The sequence below is a fragment of the Aethalodelphis obliquidens genome, unplaced genomic scaffold, assembly GCF_003676395.1.
Source record: "Aethalodelphis obliquidens isolate GAN/ISIS:26980383/991018 unplaced genomic scaffold, ASM367639v1 scaffold45, whole genome shotgun sequence".
Lineage (NCBI taxonomy): Eukaryota > Metazoa > Chordata > Mammalia > Artiodactyla > Delphinidae > Aethalodelphis > Aethalodelphis obliquidens.
Genome location: NW_020837989.1, coordinates 15849160 through 15867009, shown reverse-complemented (window position 1 = coordinate 15867009; position 17850 = coordinate 15849160). Strand labels below are relative to the sequence as shown.

The 17850-nt window shown below is 37.9% G+C and overlaps 1 protein-coding gene across 2 annotated transcripts in view; it reads left to right on the top strand.

The window, feature by feature from the left end:
* NDFIP1 (Nedd4 family interacting protein 1) overlaps positions 1-11066 on the top strand; it is a 50774-nt gene extending 39708 nt beyond the window's left edge. Inside the window, exons 6-8 of one of the 2 annotated variants that reach the window (XM_027081755.1) lie at positions 452-518; positions 3670-3775; positions 10030-11066. In XM_027081755.1, coding sequence (XP_026937556.1) covers positions 452-518; positions 3670-3773 — 171 coding nt within the window. In that variant the 3' untranslated portion in view covers positions 3774-3775; positions 10030-11066. The remainder of the gene's footprint in view (positions 1-451; positions 519-3669; positions 3776-10029) is intronic. The other variant, XM_027081754.1, reaches the window with a different exon arrangement.
* The last annotated feature ends 6784 nt before the right edge of the window (positions 11067-17850 follow it).

Below are 17850 nucleotides of genomic sequence, written 5' to 3'. Positions count from 1 at the left end.
TTTCCAAGGTCAAGACATGGCTGGAGGCATAGGAACAAAATCAGGGATCATTAGAAAAGAGGTCAGATAGTTGGGTTTGGCACTGGGTAAGCAAAATGAAAGTTATCATCAAGACATATTTCTACAAGGGAAAATAACGTGGGCAAAAAAAAAAAAATTTCTTTTTAAAAACAAGCAGATTTGAGCACTTTCAAAACAAGGCGTATGTAAAGCCGAAAGCTATCATATTTCAAGATTGCTTTTCCATGAAAGAAAATATATTTGCGTATATCATAATCATTTCAAATCTGTACTGTATAAAATACTTTCACTAACTTCTTAGAAATTTTTGTAAGAACTAAATGAATAGCATTAGTATACAAGATAAAATCTTGTGTTTTGTAAACTCTTAAGCTAAAATGTGAAATTATATCTGCTGAGGTGCTCTGAAGTATTTTGCTTTATTTTTCAGTTTTCCACTTACTTCCCTGGATATTTTGATGGTCAGTACTGGCTCTGGTGGGTGTTCCTGGTTTTAGGTAAGTGCTCTTAACAAAGACAAAGGAGAGGAAAGATTATGTTAAATTTTAGAAGTAAAATTACTTTTATTAAGCCCTCATCTCACTTACTATACAGTAATATATTAGCAATAGTAAGTATAATTTTTAAAATATTTCAAGGATTAGGCTCTTGTCACCATCAGAGTAACATAAATGTTCATAGAACGTCTCTTAGTGGTGATAAATTTCTCTTAACCCGTCCATATACACTTCTCACATTTCCTGTGTGGCCAGAGGGGCACACTGATAAGATGACTTTATAGTCCATAGATCTGTTTTCCCCTGTGAGTTATTGCCGCAAAGCATTCACAAGCTCAACCCCAAATTGCTTAGAAGTATATTGTAACCAGCTGAACTACTCATGAGTGTATGTGGCCTATATTCAGTTGGATCTATTGGTAGAAAACAGAAAATGTATAACCTTACTAGACATAACTTCTGGAAGAACCGCCAGAAGTTATGTCTAGTAAGAATTGAGGTTCCAGATTTCTTTAGTTTGCTGTTGTTGCGAATAAGAATTATTTTGTGATGAGAGGGAGGAATTTTTTTTAAAAAATATACCAGCCATTTCAGGTTGTTGGTCTTCAGATTATACTTATTACTCTAAATTTTTATTTTAAAATCTTTTCTTCCAAGACATCTTAAAGCAAAGAAATGAGCAGTGTGGTGAATACTGTTGGTTTCCTCATTGTAGAGAAAATACATATGATACAGTAACAGACCATCATCACTGCTGTCATTTCTACAATAGCAGAGACATCCTGTAGCTGTTAAAGATGGTATAATTGCCTCACTCTGCTTCTGTGACATCATTTTCTCCTATCCTAACATGTCTCCTGTTTCAGGCCTTTTTGTTGTCTCCTTGATTAGGATCCTTGGTTCCAGGGCTGCTAATGGGTCTGGCTAGCACAGTGTAGAACCCATGCCTGACAGGTGCTTAATATATTCAGAACCTACCTGTTTTACCCAGGGTAATAGAGCCATGTATTGCTGACCCTAAATTTTACTTAGAAAATACAAGTCATCCATGATGCCATCCCCCACCTCCCCAGTAGCATCATCTGCTCTACTATTGGTCATTGGCATTCCAAGGAAAGAGAGAGAGTGATTTTTACCCCTTCCCTTGATTACTGAGAAACTTTTTTTAAAAGTGACCTACAGGAGAGTTACTTTAGAGGAGTAGTTCCTTGAGTTGCTTATTCTCTAAACTGTACCTTTAAGAGAAAGTCTGACTCCTCATCTTCCCCCAAGCCGCCTAAAGTCCAAGCAAATCCTGAATAGACCAAAGAAGAGTCATTAAGCATAATTTTAGGTTGATTGTTGACAGCATTGATAATTTAAAGAAATTTAATGGGCTGATTTCCTTCATATATTAAAGTTTCATGGGAGATGAATTTATAGTACTTTGTAATTCATCATTCTTGCTATCTTACTGCTTACTGATAAGCAAAAAGTAGTGAGACTTTGGATGTACTTAGTGTATTTGGATCCAGTGTTTGGGTCATTTTTGGAACCCCTTGCAGAGAGAACTTTTTTTTTTTTTTTGAGTTTTTCCTGCAGAGAACAGGTCTGTACAAAGTTCTCAAGCTGGCAGCTCATAAGCTATAGCTAGCCTGCAGTTGTGGTTTGTATGTTCCACAGTTATTTTCAGAAGTTTTTTGTTGTTGTTGTTGTTGTTTTTGCGGTACGCGGGCCTCTCACTGTTGCGGCCTCTCCCGTTGCAGAGCACAGGCTCTGGACGCGCAGGCTCAGGGGCCATGGCTCATGGGCCTAGCCGCTCCACGGCATGTGGGATCTTCCCAGACTGGGGCACGAACCCGTGTCCCCTGCATCGGCAGGCGGACTCTCAACCACTGTGCCACCAGGGAAGCCCCAAGAAGTTTTTTTTATTATTATTATTAGTTGTCTTCGCATGAAAATCAAGAATTTTCATATAAAATACCTGCATTTTTTAACCTTTCAAAATTGAAATGTCTAGCAAAACTGACCTATATTCATTCCCACATGGCACCCATCCTTTGACTGGAGCTGGCTTGTTGATTTTGGTGCCAAAAGGATGATGTTGTGCTCAGTGCTGATGATTCTTGGTTACTGCCAAAAATCATTTCTATTTGAGTACAAAGAGTCTTCTACTCCTTGAGTATATTTTAAAATGTATCCAAAAGAAAGTGATTGCTTAGAGCTGGGGAGATGGGAGGAGGGTAGGAAATGGGGAATGGCTCCTTAGTGGGTACCGGATATTTTTAGGGGCAACAGAGTTCTAAAATTGGATTATAGTTTTAACTGACTAAAAGCCAGTGAATCGTACACATTAAATGGGTAAACTTTATGGTATGTAAATTATATCTCCATAAAGGTGTTTAAAAAAAATGTGTCTAAGACTCAGGGACCATCTCTGGAGGAGGAGGGCCGGGAGTATGTGAGCTACCATTGGAGGGGGCTCGTCACCTTCCCCGCTGACTCCTAAATTAAGAGTAGAGAAATACAGTTGAGAATATGAGAATTGCTGTAAAGGTAAGGGGAGCCTGACATCTAGTGGACAACATTATGTACTGTCTTTGGAAAAAAAGAAGCCCACAGCAAGAAAGGATGGAATTTTTTTTTTTGAGAAAAACAGTTTATAACCTCTCTAAAAAGAGTATATTATCTTGGAATACTTTTTTGGAACTCAGAAGGTAGCTTTTGGGAATTACCTGGTGGTCCAGTGGTTAGGATTCCACCCTTTCACTGCTGTGGTGGCAGGTTCCGTCCCTCGTTGGGGAACTAAGATCCCTGGAGCCATGGGGTGAGGCCAGAGTCAGGGCAGGGGAGAGAAGGTAGGGTTTGATAATGCTTCTCAATGAGGCTTCCAAATGTAAATGTTTGGCCCCATCTTATTTTTGTTTCCTTTTTAGACCACTTAGATTCTGAATGTGCAAGAGAGACTTTGTTTTGGCTCTTGAGATTATGTATTCTCATTGAGAAGTGGAAAATTTGGTGTGGAAATCCTTTGGAAATTTTAGAGGCAATTGTGTTTTGATAGCTTTTAGCAGAAAAATGATGAAGTACTGGTATCAGAAGGGATATTTCTGGGGAGTGGACTTAATATGGGAATTATAAACTCATTCTTGACTTCTCTTTTTTAAATTAGGCTTTCTCCTGTTTCTCAGAGGATTTATCAATTATGCAAAAGTCCGGAAGATGCCAGAAACTTTCTCAAATCTCCCCAGGACCAGAGTTCTCTTTATTTATTAAAGGTATTAAAGAAAAAAACTTTATTGTAGTCCCAGTGTAATCATGTGATGCATTGCAGATGACTATTCAGGTTTAGAGTAGAGTGTACACCCTGTGGTAGGGGATATGGAGAAGGTAAGGAAGCCTTGTCTTTTAGTTTCTAGTTTAGTAAGGGGTGTTTCTATGAAAAAAACTATTAAAAAAGGCAAGTTAGAAAAACTGCCGAAGGAGAAAACTTTATCTCATGTTCAGACAATGCAGAAGAGGCTCGACTGGGACTCAGGGTCCTAGATCTTTGAACCGTGAATCCCGAAGCCACTGCTGCCTGCAGTTTTACCGGTTCCAGAGGACTGTAGTGAGAAGGAGCCTCTCAGGCCTGATCACTCAGCTCAGTTATGTGGGGCCCTAAACCCCAGAGGTGACAGGACCATGAGTACTTTAGGAACTCCTTTTGCCTGGCCACTGACAAGCCCATCAAGGCTTCCGTCTTCTCAGGTTAGTCAGAGAGGCTTTCCTGATCCCTTTTCTTCAGGTTCCCATCCTAATGTTACCATTCTGGTGGTAGTGTCAAACCCCAGGAAAGGAAGGGGAGGAAAGGGCCTTTTCCCTTGCCTAGAACAGGAGGACTAAGCCTTGCCGAGGCTCTTTGGTTCACCCGTGGTTTTCCCCAGAGGCTGACTCCATCTTACATCACTAGCTACAAAAAGGAGGAGTTAGGGAATCTTGGGAAAGAGTACACCAGAGAGAGGCCTCTGGTTACAAGATCTAACCTTCGTGGAGTTGACTCTTTGTTACTTGAGACTGTTGAGGACAGGTGGGACCAGGCTGGTTGAAGGCCTCAAGCAAGGATTTGTGAAGGTTGTAGCAGTTGAGATAAACCTGAAATGATAGGTAGGAAGTGTAAATGATCGTGGAAATTGTTGGGTGGGGAAGCATTTCAGAGTCACCTAAGGCCAAGCGTTGAATAGGAATAGAGGCAGAGAAGTTACGGAGCTGGCTTAAGGGACAGCAGTGTGATTGCAGCATAAAGGAGTGTTGAGGATTAAGGCTGGAAAGCCAGGCTGAGACAGTGTTCTCAACTATCTTGAGCACTAAGCCCGTTTGCGCTGGAAGTGTTGAACTCATAGAGCAGCCCTTTAAACCCAGTGATGTGTTGGCTCAACACAAGGCTGACTCCATGTGAGCATCAGGTTGTTCTGTATTTGCTGTTGGGTTATCATAGTTTATGCAAGTAATCATATGCTAAGAGTGTAGTTCTCAGTTTTGAAGATTTGCGGTGATCTTAGCATGCAGAGTAGAGTTCTCAGTTTTGAAGATTCGTGGTGGTCTCAGAATATATGCTTCTAGAAAAGAAAGTACCGTATTTAATTTGCCAGGTGGTGAGATGGTATTGAAAGTTTTTAAGCAACAGAATAATGTGATGAGAACTTCTTAAATGAAACAAAAATTTTTTCAAGCATGGCGTAATAGTAATAACTAATGTTTGTCAACTTTTTGATATATCAGATACTGTACTAAGCACTTTACATGTATAATTAAATGTTCTTACATAAGTAACAAAGGTTACAGTGACAGATAAGCTCAGATACATGCATGGTAGAGTATATTCATAAGGCATTTCTTATAAAAGTTAAAGAAAGCATGAAAAGAACTTAGGTTCTGTTGGTTAAAGTCAGTTTCTTCAAAGGAGCGTGGACTTTTATTTGAGAGATAATTTTAGCCATTAAGAATACCACTTGTGTGTATGATTTTTTTTTTTTTAAAGAAAGGGAATGTTTTGTTGCATGTTTAAAATGTCCTGAGTGGTGTGTCCTGAATTTGAATTCAGTTACACAGTCTGGGCACAGATGGACACTGACACCGCTGGCCTAGGTCCTAATGCCTGTGATGTGCCTGTGTTTGTGTCTAGGACATCCTAACTTTAAGAGGCTTGTCAGATATTTTGTGTGGTTTTATTGTAGTTAACCATTGTCATCTTTTTTCTTCCTCTACATATCTGATTATAATTTGTAGTTACTTCTAAGCCCTAGGTTTAACTCTTACCTACCATAGATTCAAAAGTTAATTCTTGGGCTTCCCTGGTGGCGCAGTGGTTGAGAGTCCGCCTGCCGATGCAGGGGACACGGGTTCGTGCCCTGGTCCGGAAGGTCCCACGTGCTGCGGAGCGGCTGGGCCCGTGAGCCATGGCCCCTGAGCCTGTGCGTCCGGAGCCTGTGCTCCGCAACGGGAGAGGCCACAACAGTGAGAGGCCCGCATACCGCAAAAAAAAAAAAAATGTTAATTCTTCGGGGTTGCCACAGTTCTTCTTAGGATGAATGCTTGAAATCACCTGCAGATTTCCCCTAATCCATTGGTGCCCAACATATCCTGAGGGGACAGATTCCTCCTGCCCTCCCTCCCTCCCTTTCTTCCTTCCTTCACAGATTCTATAGGTCTAGTCTAATGGCTTTGACTTTCTAAATGGAATGAGGCCACACCTCTGTCTGTTCTCTTCATTCTTCAGTTAGAAGGCAATTTCAGGCTTTATTAGAGGATGCATACATTCTTGCTTCTAATACATGACAGGTTGACATGACAATACAGGTTGAGAGAAAGCCTGAACTTCTCAGTTTTCCTGTATTGTTAGGGACTTGGAGGGTTTTTTTGTTTATAAAATTTGTTATTATTGTTTTGATTTTCTAAAACTTCTGAAATGCTTTATGGGTATATTCTAAATGTAAAACAAAGCATCTTTAGGGTTATGAGTTGAAGTAGGCAGCCCTTAGTTAAGTAATAATGCTGTTGGAGGGGTAAAGGGATATTATAGACCTGGTGTTCTCTGTATTTTGGAGCCAGAGGCCTTACAGTGCTTTAGGCATTGTCAGAGACTTAGAGGTATATGAATAAAGTTCCCCAGTGGAGGGCATAGTAGGGTTTCTTTGCTTTCCTGTCTGACTTTGATATCCTAGTTGATTTGAAATTGTCCCAGACATGCCCAGAGGATTCAGAGCTCCAAATTAGGGGTTTAGGGACTTACAGCAGCATTTAGAATTTTAATGACTTCCTTACTAACTTTCAGTATCCCCAGAGGGAACCCAAAAAGCTGTAATATCTCATGGGACTGAATTTCCTTTGTCCATTTGACAGGGGTAAGAACTGTCCATCCGGATCCAAAAGTAGAATGTTTTCTTTCTCTAGTTCAGAGGAAATTTAGTTTAATTTAGTTTGAAGATGTACTAGAAAACCATCATGTAAGGTGTGAAGATTTTCTTTTCTTTCACTGAGACCTTTTACTTTCTTTACTGGAGGTATCACTAGTTAAAAGCTAGCTGTGGGCTTCCTTTTTGCCAGAAAGCCACAGGTAGGGAATTTCTAAAATAACTTTGCCATAGAGAAAAATAACTCAATTCCCGTGCTAAGATCTGGCACTGTACTAGAAAAAAGTGTAAGAATAGTGACTTTTCTATTTAGGCTGCCCAAAATATAGTACACACACACACACACCGTGAAATGACCTCAAAAGGCCTTCTTTCTAACCAGCCAAAGTAGATATTACAAGAGTTGAACACTAAAGCTCACGTACTACTATCATAGGGCAACTCTCAGGTTCCCTTTCAGAACTTATTTATAAGCTTACAAAGGAAATTTGGGTTCCTGCCTCACAGCAAAAAAAGCCAGAAGGAACTGCTAGAGCTGGGCACAGTGGCAGCAAGAAGTGTGTGACTGTGAGGAAGCAGGAAAAACAAAATGTTCCTTCTATGTTGTTTAAAAAGAAACAGATACCTTTTAGAAACGTCTTTATCTGAAATGGTCAAAAATGTAAAATGTCCATATTTTATCTTATTTACCAATGAACTGGAAAATAAATTTTTATGGAGTACCACTTCTTTTGATGCTGCCAGATAATTGATGAGCTAGTTATAGTAACTGTAAGGTGGTAACACAATTAACTGATAATCTAACACTACTGCAAAAGCACTTGTATATGTGAAGTATAATGGATCTTAAATTTGTTACTTTAACCACATCTGAAATAGGAGGGAAGAAAATTTGTAAGCCCTCGCGGCATTAATGAGATAGGGCCCTTCATAATTAAATAGTGATTGCTGTGACCTGGTGAGCTATACATATGAGGCATCAGATACCTTCTTAACTTTTTTCCATGTAGTGATAAGTGTTTTCATTTCCTTTTTTCTATAACCTTCCCCCTCCTTCTTAATACGTCTTTATTTTTAATTCACCTCAAGTTAGTTTCACTTATTTGGACTGTGTTGTAAAGTAGCAAGATAGTAGAAAATGTTTCCAGGGGAATTTTTGCTTAAAAAAAAAAAAATCACACAGTGTCCTAGAAGAAATTGTTGTCTTCCTCTTGAAATTAAATGATCTGTAGGCTGTTGGATTCCTTCTGTTTCTGAAGTGATCTAATCTAAAGTTTAGTAATGATAGCCACAGTCCCTGAAATGTGGCATTCCACACTGTTTTTGTAACAGCTTGTGAGTCAAGTTGATCAGAACAGGCCTCTGGGTCTTAGAGAGCAGTGAGTGCCTCTCTAGCAATCTTTTTCATTTGGAATTTGTATGGTGATTGAGTCACCCATTAGTAACCTATCTAGGACCTCTTAATGGATTTTTTTTTTAATATTATAGTTGATTTACAATGTTGTGTTAGTTTCAGGTGTACAGCAAAGTGATTCAGTTATACATATTCATACATCTATTCTTTTTCAGATTCTTTTCCCATATAGGTTATTACAGAATATTGAGTAGTGTTCCCTGTGCTGTACAGTAGGTAGGACCTCTTAATGCATTTTTAATGTTTGTTGGGTGGCTCTGACTTTGAGGGATCTATTAAAACTAATTTGCCTCCGTGGAAGCAGCATGAACTAAAGAAAGTGGCCAGGTGAACTGTATCTGAACTGTATCTCATATTCTTGCAAAACTCTAGTGTTTTGACTTTATAGTAATCATTCTATCAGTTTTTATCTGTTAATGGAAAGTGATAAAACTGAATTTACTTAGGCTTGTAGTGAGTGTAGCTAGCCTCATTGAAAAATCTCTATTTGACATCTGTCTACCAATTTTCTTTTTGGTTCTACTTGCCCTTCAGGATTCCTTATATTCTTGTGTCTTTGTCCCTGCACATTCTGAAGTCTCCATGAAGAAAAGTTGCTCTTACGTCAATATCATTGGTTTACTTCAAATCAAAACACCAGTGTCAGTGAATTTGGGGTTTGGGAAATATTAAGTGTTCAAAAAGAACATGTTGATTTCCTCCAGTGTTGTAGCTTTTCTGCATCTTGCCAGCCTTTTAAAGACGTATACAGTAGTCTAATTAGAAAAGATACAGAAGGGCTGCTTGTGGCTTTTACAGTAATTTGGAAAGATGGAAAAGTGAGCTAAGGGCCTATGTATGAGCCCATCCAACTCTCTTTCGGTATAGGGTATCACAGTGTAGTTTCTCAATAAATATTTGTTAAGCTGTTAATATATCTCTTTAGAGTATTTTTTTTTAGCAGTAATATAGGGAGTTATTTGTATTTTTTCCATTATTTCCATGAGAACCAAACCAATTTATATGCCAAAACAAAAGTGCCTTAGAGTATTAGATGAAAACTGCATTTAACAAAATAGAGGGACATCATTTTGAGAGTATTTATTTTAGTCATGTATATTGCTTTTTTAAAATTGGGGCTATATACAGTCCCCCCACCCCGAGATACATGCCCCAAAATACAGTCACTTTTTTTTCTAATTGATTGGAAAAAGTACTTGTGGTACCTGTGAGTTTATAGTTGTTTCCTAACTTTGCCCTGCTTCAAGTATAGACTGATATCACTGGCATCCTTATTGGAAATCTTCCTCGTGTGAGATTTGGCAGAATTGGCAGGGTAAACAGCTTCGAGTGTGTATGGAAAATTACCTATGCATTTGGATTCTACTGTGTCTTTGTCCCCAAATTTCAGTCATTGCTGTTGAGGTTAAGTGTAGGATGAAGTGTTACTTGAATTCTGTTCTTTTGTTAGGAGGTTTAGAGAGAGAGAGAGAGAGAGACCCCTGACCTCATGGGTTTTAAGAAAGCATTCAAGTTCTCTCTAGTTCTACAGTCCTTTATAACTTTAAGAACCAAAAATGTAACGTTTATTGAATACTATGATGTCAGTGTATAGTAATCTTAAAGCTATGTAAAAATGTACTTCTTGTGTCTCCAGACATCCTGCCTTCTTTTGTGACTACATCCTTCTTTTAGCCAAAATAACAACTTAACCAGAGTTTCAATATTCAATATCCTTCTCTGGCAGATGTTTTCTGGCAGAGGCCTTCCTGCATTTATGAATTCTCTCCCAAGAAGCAAGAGAACACCTGCAGGAAGTGAATCAAGAGGCGGAACACAGAGGAATAATCACCTGCTTTAAAAAAATAAAGTACTGTTGACAAAGATCATTTCTCTCTATTTGTTCCTAGATGTAAAATTTTAATAGTTAATGCAAAATTCTGTAATCATTGAATCATTAGTGGTTAATGTTTGAAAAAGCTCTCGCAATCAAGTCTGTGATGTACTAATAATGCCTTATCTATTTGTAGTCATTTTAAATAGCATGAGCCTTGTCCCTGTAGTCAGTAGGGGGCAATCTTGCTTTATTCATCCTCCATCTCAAAATGAATTTGGAATTAAATATTTTAGTGTAAGATATGTACAATGCTGGCCATTTAAAAAAGGGGTTTTCTCAAAAGTATAACTTTTGTTATGACTGCATTTCTGCACATAATCCATTTTGCTGTTAAAATTAATCTAGAAATTTATTTAATTGTACTGTGAACACCTAGAAACAAAATCATAGTGCAAAATACATTTAAGGTGTGGTCAAGAATATGTTCTTAATTGGTAAATGATAAGCATTAATTTTTTATAGTCTGTATTCTAATTTTGCTGTACCTTATTCTGTTGTGTACCTAAGGGATTGTAAAGGTGTTATCACTATATAAAATAGAAAGGACAAGGACAAATGCAGCATAATTACTAATAAAATGCAATTGGTGATACTTTCTGTGATTAGAATCCCTACCCCTTTTTTTTCTTTTTCTTTTGTCTCCTGATGATTAGGCCAGGGGCTAGGAGTAGGGAGGGGATTAGGTACTAGGAGCAAAGAAAGAATTAGCTTGGAACTTTTGAGATGATCCCTAACATACTGTACTACTTGCTTTTACAATGTGTTAGCAGAGACCAATGTGTTATAGTGTAGAGCGATGTGCTTTCTACCAAGTGGTATTCACCCTGGTTTGGTATGTTAAAGCTGTAAATACAACAGAACATTAATAAACGTCTCTTGTGTAGCAACTTTTGCTGTGGATTAGTGTTTAATATGTTGGTTTGCACTTGTTAATTGCTAAGGCAGTTTTTTCTAATCTTCATATAGATTCATACAGAATCATTCAGTAAACAAAAAAGAAATTGGTCTTGGGCCAGTTTTTCAGCAGGGGAAGTTTCTTTCATATCATACTCAACATATTCCTTAAAATATATTAGTTCTTCAGAAGATAATGGGTTAAAATAGGGAGGAATTGTAGAGCTCTTAAATCATTCTGGAATTCCCAAATATGCTTCATTTTTTAGACATAATCTCAGATAATTTATTTCCAATGTTTTCTGCGTGTTCCCTGCATTTGCCCTTTTTCTCAGGTGAACACAGCCAACTGGTTTAAGTCCTATGAGCATCCAGTTGAAGCTAAAGATGTCTCATTCCTCCTGATTTCTATTTTTGTCTCAATTGTGTTAAATTTAGAGACCAGTGGTTCTTACAATATCAGTCATTTGATAATTTCCACCTCTTCCACTTATTCAAAATATGAAGAAAAAAATGTAGCAAGATGGTCCAATAACTACACAAACCAGCACTAGCTTGGTATGATAGCTGCAGATATTCATTTATCTGCTGCATGTGAACATCCAGGATCAGCTTAGGAAGTCTCTTCAGGGGTGTCAGTATGTAGTGCACAGAAATGTACATTATTTGAAAACCAAGCAGGAAAACAGTGCCTCCTGGATCAACGTTTCAGTGATCATTCATTCTAACTCGTTTATTGATTACTATAAGTAATAGTATAGTATGTTTCTGTTTAAAAGTTACATTTTACAATAGATTAGTGGGGCAGGGTTTGAAAGTCTCTGAAGATTTTTTATATTTTGAATTAGATTATACCAACAATGTAGTTTGGAGGAGTTTATAGCCTATAGTGTTCTGTGTTTCAGAACGAAGATCTCTCTAAACAGTCTGAATAAATTTGGACATGTACAACAGAGAGAACTATTTAAATTATCTTACAGGACCAAATAGAGGGGCCCTAAATCACATGAACTAAAACATTGTAGTCTCACTTTGTGTTTATTCTTTAGGTCCTGTGCCTTATTTGGCTTTGTATATTTGAGGACTGAAATATTTGGAATTCTTATTTCTGCATATTTGGTGGTCCTTAAGACTCTGTCATATGTAAACCTACAGTTTGCTTTGCTTTAAAATTAATTAGGAAGGTGATTTCTCTCCTTTTAATGTTCTAAAGATTAAAGTCTTTGTAGATATATAAAGTTGGTACCATATGTTACCTAGAGTCCTTACTGTTAGGGTGGAAATGTTTATCCTGCACTGCTACTTTTTATTTTTGTCTTTCATTCTTTTCTGTCTCCCTTTGGTAGGTTCATTATTAAGAATAACCCTTTCAGATAAAGGAGGAGTGTTTAAATTATTTGAAAGGGGATGCTGAGGAACCACTGTTATTTGTGTAAGGTTATGGAATAAACTGGCTTTGACCTTGGGCTAGGGGACAATTGGGTCTCATCCATGACTACAGAGGTAGGTCCCTCATGTCTCTTACTTGTTGCTGCCATTTGGAATGATACAAACTAAGTAATCTGACTTGAGCTGTGTCCCACTGTGAGTCATTTGTAACCCGGATGAAATTTCTTTTCACCTTCATTATATTCTTATACTATGTTTAAAGGAAGAAATAACTCCTGAAAGGGAGTTTCAGGGCCAAGTGATAGTTCAAGTTAAGTGGTTGCCTGAGGTGGCAGGGTTCTAGGTGAGAATCAGGAAAAATACACACAGCAAATGGAGTGTTGGCCTCAGCTTTGAGTCCAACCCTACCACCTCTTCTGGATGTCTGACCTTCTTGAAGGGTTGGAATAGTAGATGTTGAAAAATCACTTGGTCCTGATGATGCTGGTAAAACACCGATGATCAAATTTTAACTTAAAACATGCCAAGAACAGACATAGAATTGTACGTTGTGTACAGTATGAGGGAATAATTTATGAAAAAGCAATGTGGCCCCTACTACCTACCTGAATCTGGTTCTTGGTGAAACCTCAGTGATGAATATAGGAAAATCATGTGCAAGATGTAGCTTAATAATTTTCAGGTTCTGCTGATGTTTTTTAGCTCTTTAGATTTTCACCTTTTCAGGCTTTCTGAAGATGATTTGAAGGGTGATGAGAGGCCTAACAAAATGCACACATGTTTCTGTAGATCGTTTGTGGGTTTAAAAAAATCTTGTTTCGCGTATCTTTAAGCCTCAATAGCATTTATAAAGTCTGTAAGGCCGATAAGGTGGATGGAGTGAGAGCGTTTGCTAAACCACCAACACTAAAGGTAGGTACTCGAGGTTTAACGTTCCCTTTGCATATACTGTACGCTTTTGTACAGTGGATAGTGGATGGTTGTACTCATTTAGAGCACCCACAGAAAGTGCTCTGTGACAGGGAACTTCTGTGTATTGGTTCTCTGTAGGCTCTGCTGCTAAAATGGAGGACATCTCAGAGAAAGACACCAAGAATTCTTGAAGGGGAGGATAAGTTCAGGTTGAGCGTAAAAGACTTTCAGGAGGAAAAGAGTTACGGAAACTAATTTTGTGTCATTCTAAAAAGGGGCTCTTTTATTACCCAGTTTACTCCTTACAACTTTCTTACTCACAACTTTATGGCCTATAGAAAGACCTGCTCTTTGGACAACCTAAATGGAGAGCTGTCCTCCTGAAGGACAGTTTCTCTGACTAGAAATTGGAAATAGTCCTATCTACTGCCTGGCATTTTGATCCCCTCAGCCCTCCAGTTATTCTCAGAATTTGTCACTTGTAGAATAGATACATTACTCAAGTTTTGGTTTGATGCCTGTTTTGCTGAAAAGTCTTGTTTTTTCTTTACCAAAAAGCATTGTGTTCTGATTTTGAGAGTTTTAAGTCAATTGGCAAATTAATAAGATGTAAACTGAAATGCAAATCTGTTAAACCTGAGTATAGAATATATGAAATAAAGAGAATTCTCTTGCATTTATGCAGGATTTCATCCAGGTCAGAAACTGAGATGTAGTTGTATGAAACAGACATCTCCCAACCCTGCTTTGTATGTTGTTCATCCTGCTCTAAAGTGAATAGTTGTTATCATTTATGTGAGAAATGAAATGTTTCATAAGCTTTTTCCCATCCATATGTGATTGCAGGTTAATAGACAGCAAAACAGAGAAAAAATGGTTTCCTTAAATCTTACAAAGATTAGTGCTGGAGTGCTGAGAAGACGGTATTCATTGTTATTCATTAGTTGACTGGAAGGTTCATCATTGGGTCAAAAACCTAAAAAAAAAAAAAAACCGTCTCAAATAGAGAAGGTGATTTCTTGCCGCAGAGCATCATCAGCTAAACTATAGAATTAAGGAAGTGCTGCCTTCTGACTCTGAAACCCAGCCTGACTCTTTTCTGAAATTCATCCCAAGCTGCACTCGTTTTTCACCATGCTAGTTAAGGTTTGCAGTCACATCCCCTACTGAGAGCTGCTTCCCCCATTTAAGCCCATTACTTCCTGAGTCAAGGAGAGAGGATTGGAGCAACCTATCATCATAACTCGGCTAGAGTTACACTTGATGAAACATTCTCTTTTTTCATTTGCACAACAGTCCAAAATGCCTAAAATGTTCCCTTAAAGTGAGGTTTTAGAAAGAATTTTGCCATCTGTTTCCTGATTCCACATCTTTATTTTGACAGAACATTTCTCAGGCCGTATTTGGCAGTCACTAGGTTTAGATGTCATTCTGGTCATTTTAGTATGTTGTTTTTTTCTCTGATTATTGACATTGAGGATTTTTATATTCATGATTTATTTCCAGTTGGTATTTTAACTAGGATTGCAGATAAATTACTAAGCGAGCCACTGGATGGATCAATATTTTCACCAACCCTTTTATCACTAGCATCACTTGGTACTATATAGTTCTTTTAAAAAGTGGGCACTGGTGGCCTAAAGAATGAAAATTAGCAGTCCATTTTTTCTTGGTTTGGCTCAATGACTCTCAAACCCTAGATCTCTGTAAATCACGGTCATGTGTATGAGAAAAGCCCTTTTTGGGGTAGGTGTATATATTTTCCCCGTGGCTGTATGTGTGAGATGCGTTTTAATCTGTATGTAGGTCTCCCAACTAATTTTGACCTTAAGCCCTTCTGTGATACAGCAGTTTTCAAGATTTAGGTATTGAAACTAAACTTACGTTTTTCTAATCCCCATCCTGTAGAATTTATAAATGGTCAGACTTGGTTCCTGCTGCAGTTACACAGAGCTTCCAAATAAGGATAATGGGTAAGTACTCATCTCCAACGTTCACTTTCCATAGAAGAAACCTGCAGAGCATGTATACCTACGCTTAAAATTATGAGTTAATTTTTCATTAGGGTATTTTCCTGGCATCGATTTTTGGGTGAAATGAAGAGTTATTTTGTCTTCATGTAGATCTTCTCAAAGCTCGTGGCTACCATAGTTTCTTCTTTTTATGGCAAGACTATGGGAAGGAATGTGTCTGCAGAGCAATGGGGAAAGGCCATAGGGAAAATGATTTCTAAATACTTGGCTGGCTAAGAGTGATTGTGGACTCTTCCTTGGAGGTCTTTAAAAGTAGGGTCGATCCTCCTCTGGAATGGTTTAAGGGTAAAGGAAAAGGAGTGGATTAGCAGGCCTCTTAAAGTCCCTCAGAGCTCTAGAGGTTTGTATGTGGCCCATGTCAGTGACAGATGGAACAGTAAGTTCAACAGATGTCACGTCTGCCATTCCCAGGCTGTGCTCTCTTTAATGTGGTGACCTTCTGTGAGCACTGTCCTAAATGGTCTGCAAGAGGGAAGGGAGTGTGTCTAAACTTCTGGGAAACCTAACTTGGGTGGCTTATTACCTACTGCTACCTTTTATATTAAGATCCAGTTATCAAAAAAGTTACTTTTATATTAAGATATTATATCATTTTTATAATATAATATTATATAATTTTATATTAAGATCCAGTTATCAAAAAAGTTATATTAAGATCCAGTTATCAAAAAAGTTACACTTTGTCAGAATCCCAAAACAAGGACTCAAAAAAGCACCCTCTAGTTTCTGCAGTCATTTTCAACCTTTGTTATATCCTGAAGGAATTTGGTTTAGATGGCATTCCCTAATGTTACATTTAAGAGTCTTTTTCCTAAGGGACCGTGGGAGGAAGAAAGAAAGAAGATTAGGTGGGTAAGGAGGGCCCTGGAGGAAATGAAGTCTGATTTGTTAAGAAGAGAGGGGACCTGTGGAAGAGTGTAGCAAATCGGTTCCTTTTGTTCTTTGCTTCTGCTTTAATGCTTTAGACTCACAGGATAAGATTGCCAGCTAATTGCTAGGAGCCCCCTATAAAAGAGGATTGGCCTAAATTGGAGAATAAATTTAAAGACTGACTAAAGGTTTTTTTTTAAATCCCTCCTTTATTCGGGTCACTTTTCTTTGGATGTGATTATGTCTCCAAGAAGTGGTTGGATACCTTCTTGAGAGGTTTTCTTAAAAAAAAAGGTCTGAAATTCCAAAGACTCCCCCCACCTCCACTGTAGGATTTATGTAAGCGTGTGATGAACTAAATTCACTAGACTGTAGTTTAAACTTAAAAAATAAAAAGACTAATGTGTTTTATGGTGGCATTTTTATACAAGCGGCTCATTGGTAGAAGTACGTTGACCATTTTAAAGTGCAATTTGATCTTTTAGGGTAAGACATTTAAATTCTCTGAGTACAGACACTATACTTAGGACAAATTACTATGTTTGTAACTTGGTGCCAATCTCAATCGTGTCTTCATTGGGTGCTTATTTTCAAATAGTACCTGATCCATTCAAAAACAGTATACTAAAAATTGTCACTAAAAACATATCAAATTTTAATAGTAAGGCATGGATACTTTTACTGCCTTTTATTTATTGCCGGGTGTATTTTATTAGAAGGAAAGGTAAATAAATGTGTTTTGCAGAAAATATGTAGTGCAAGTCAGCTCCAGTAGCAGTTATTATTTTTTAACTAGATGGTGGAGCATTACACACTTAGTTTATTAGTGACCTTCCCGTAAAACTTTTAGGAACACAGGGCAAAACAGAGCTCATAAGTTTACCCAAGCTGGCCCTCTAGAGCACTGCTTTAGTGACAGCAGACACCTGAAGGGAAGCCAAGACACCTTCCTGCATCTTCACATCCCAAGTGGCCTTGGCTTCGCCTCCATCTACGTATTTTATTCCCCTCAGAAAGAATTACAGGTGAAATTTAGACAATCACCTGTGTGTGAGAAGTGATAAAGTCCACCTTCTGAAAAATATAGTTTCTGTATATTATACATACTTTTGATCTGAACTTTTCATTTTTATTTGTTGTAAACCACTGTATTGAGATAACGATTGAATACAAAAAGCTGTACGTATTTAATGTGTACAACTTGATGAGTTTGGAGATAAGTATACAGTGACACCGTCGCCACAGTCTGTGCCGTGAACCTCTCCATCACCTCCAAAAGTTTCTTCTTTTATTATTAGTATTATCTTTTTTTTTTTTTTTTTTGATGATAAGAACGCTTAACATAAGATCTACCCTCTTAGCAGGTTTTTAAGTACACAGCAGTGTTGTTAAATTACGGCCGCTATGCTGTGCAGTAGATTGCTGGGACTTACTCATAATGGAAATGCTCCGGCTTCTTGAATATAGATGTTTTAGGCCTTCATTTGATAAATTAATTTCTATTAGCTGATTATGATGTGTATGACCCTGTGCTGGCTATAGGGTATGCAAGATTTGTGCAAGGGAGCCCCTG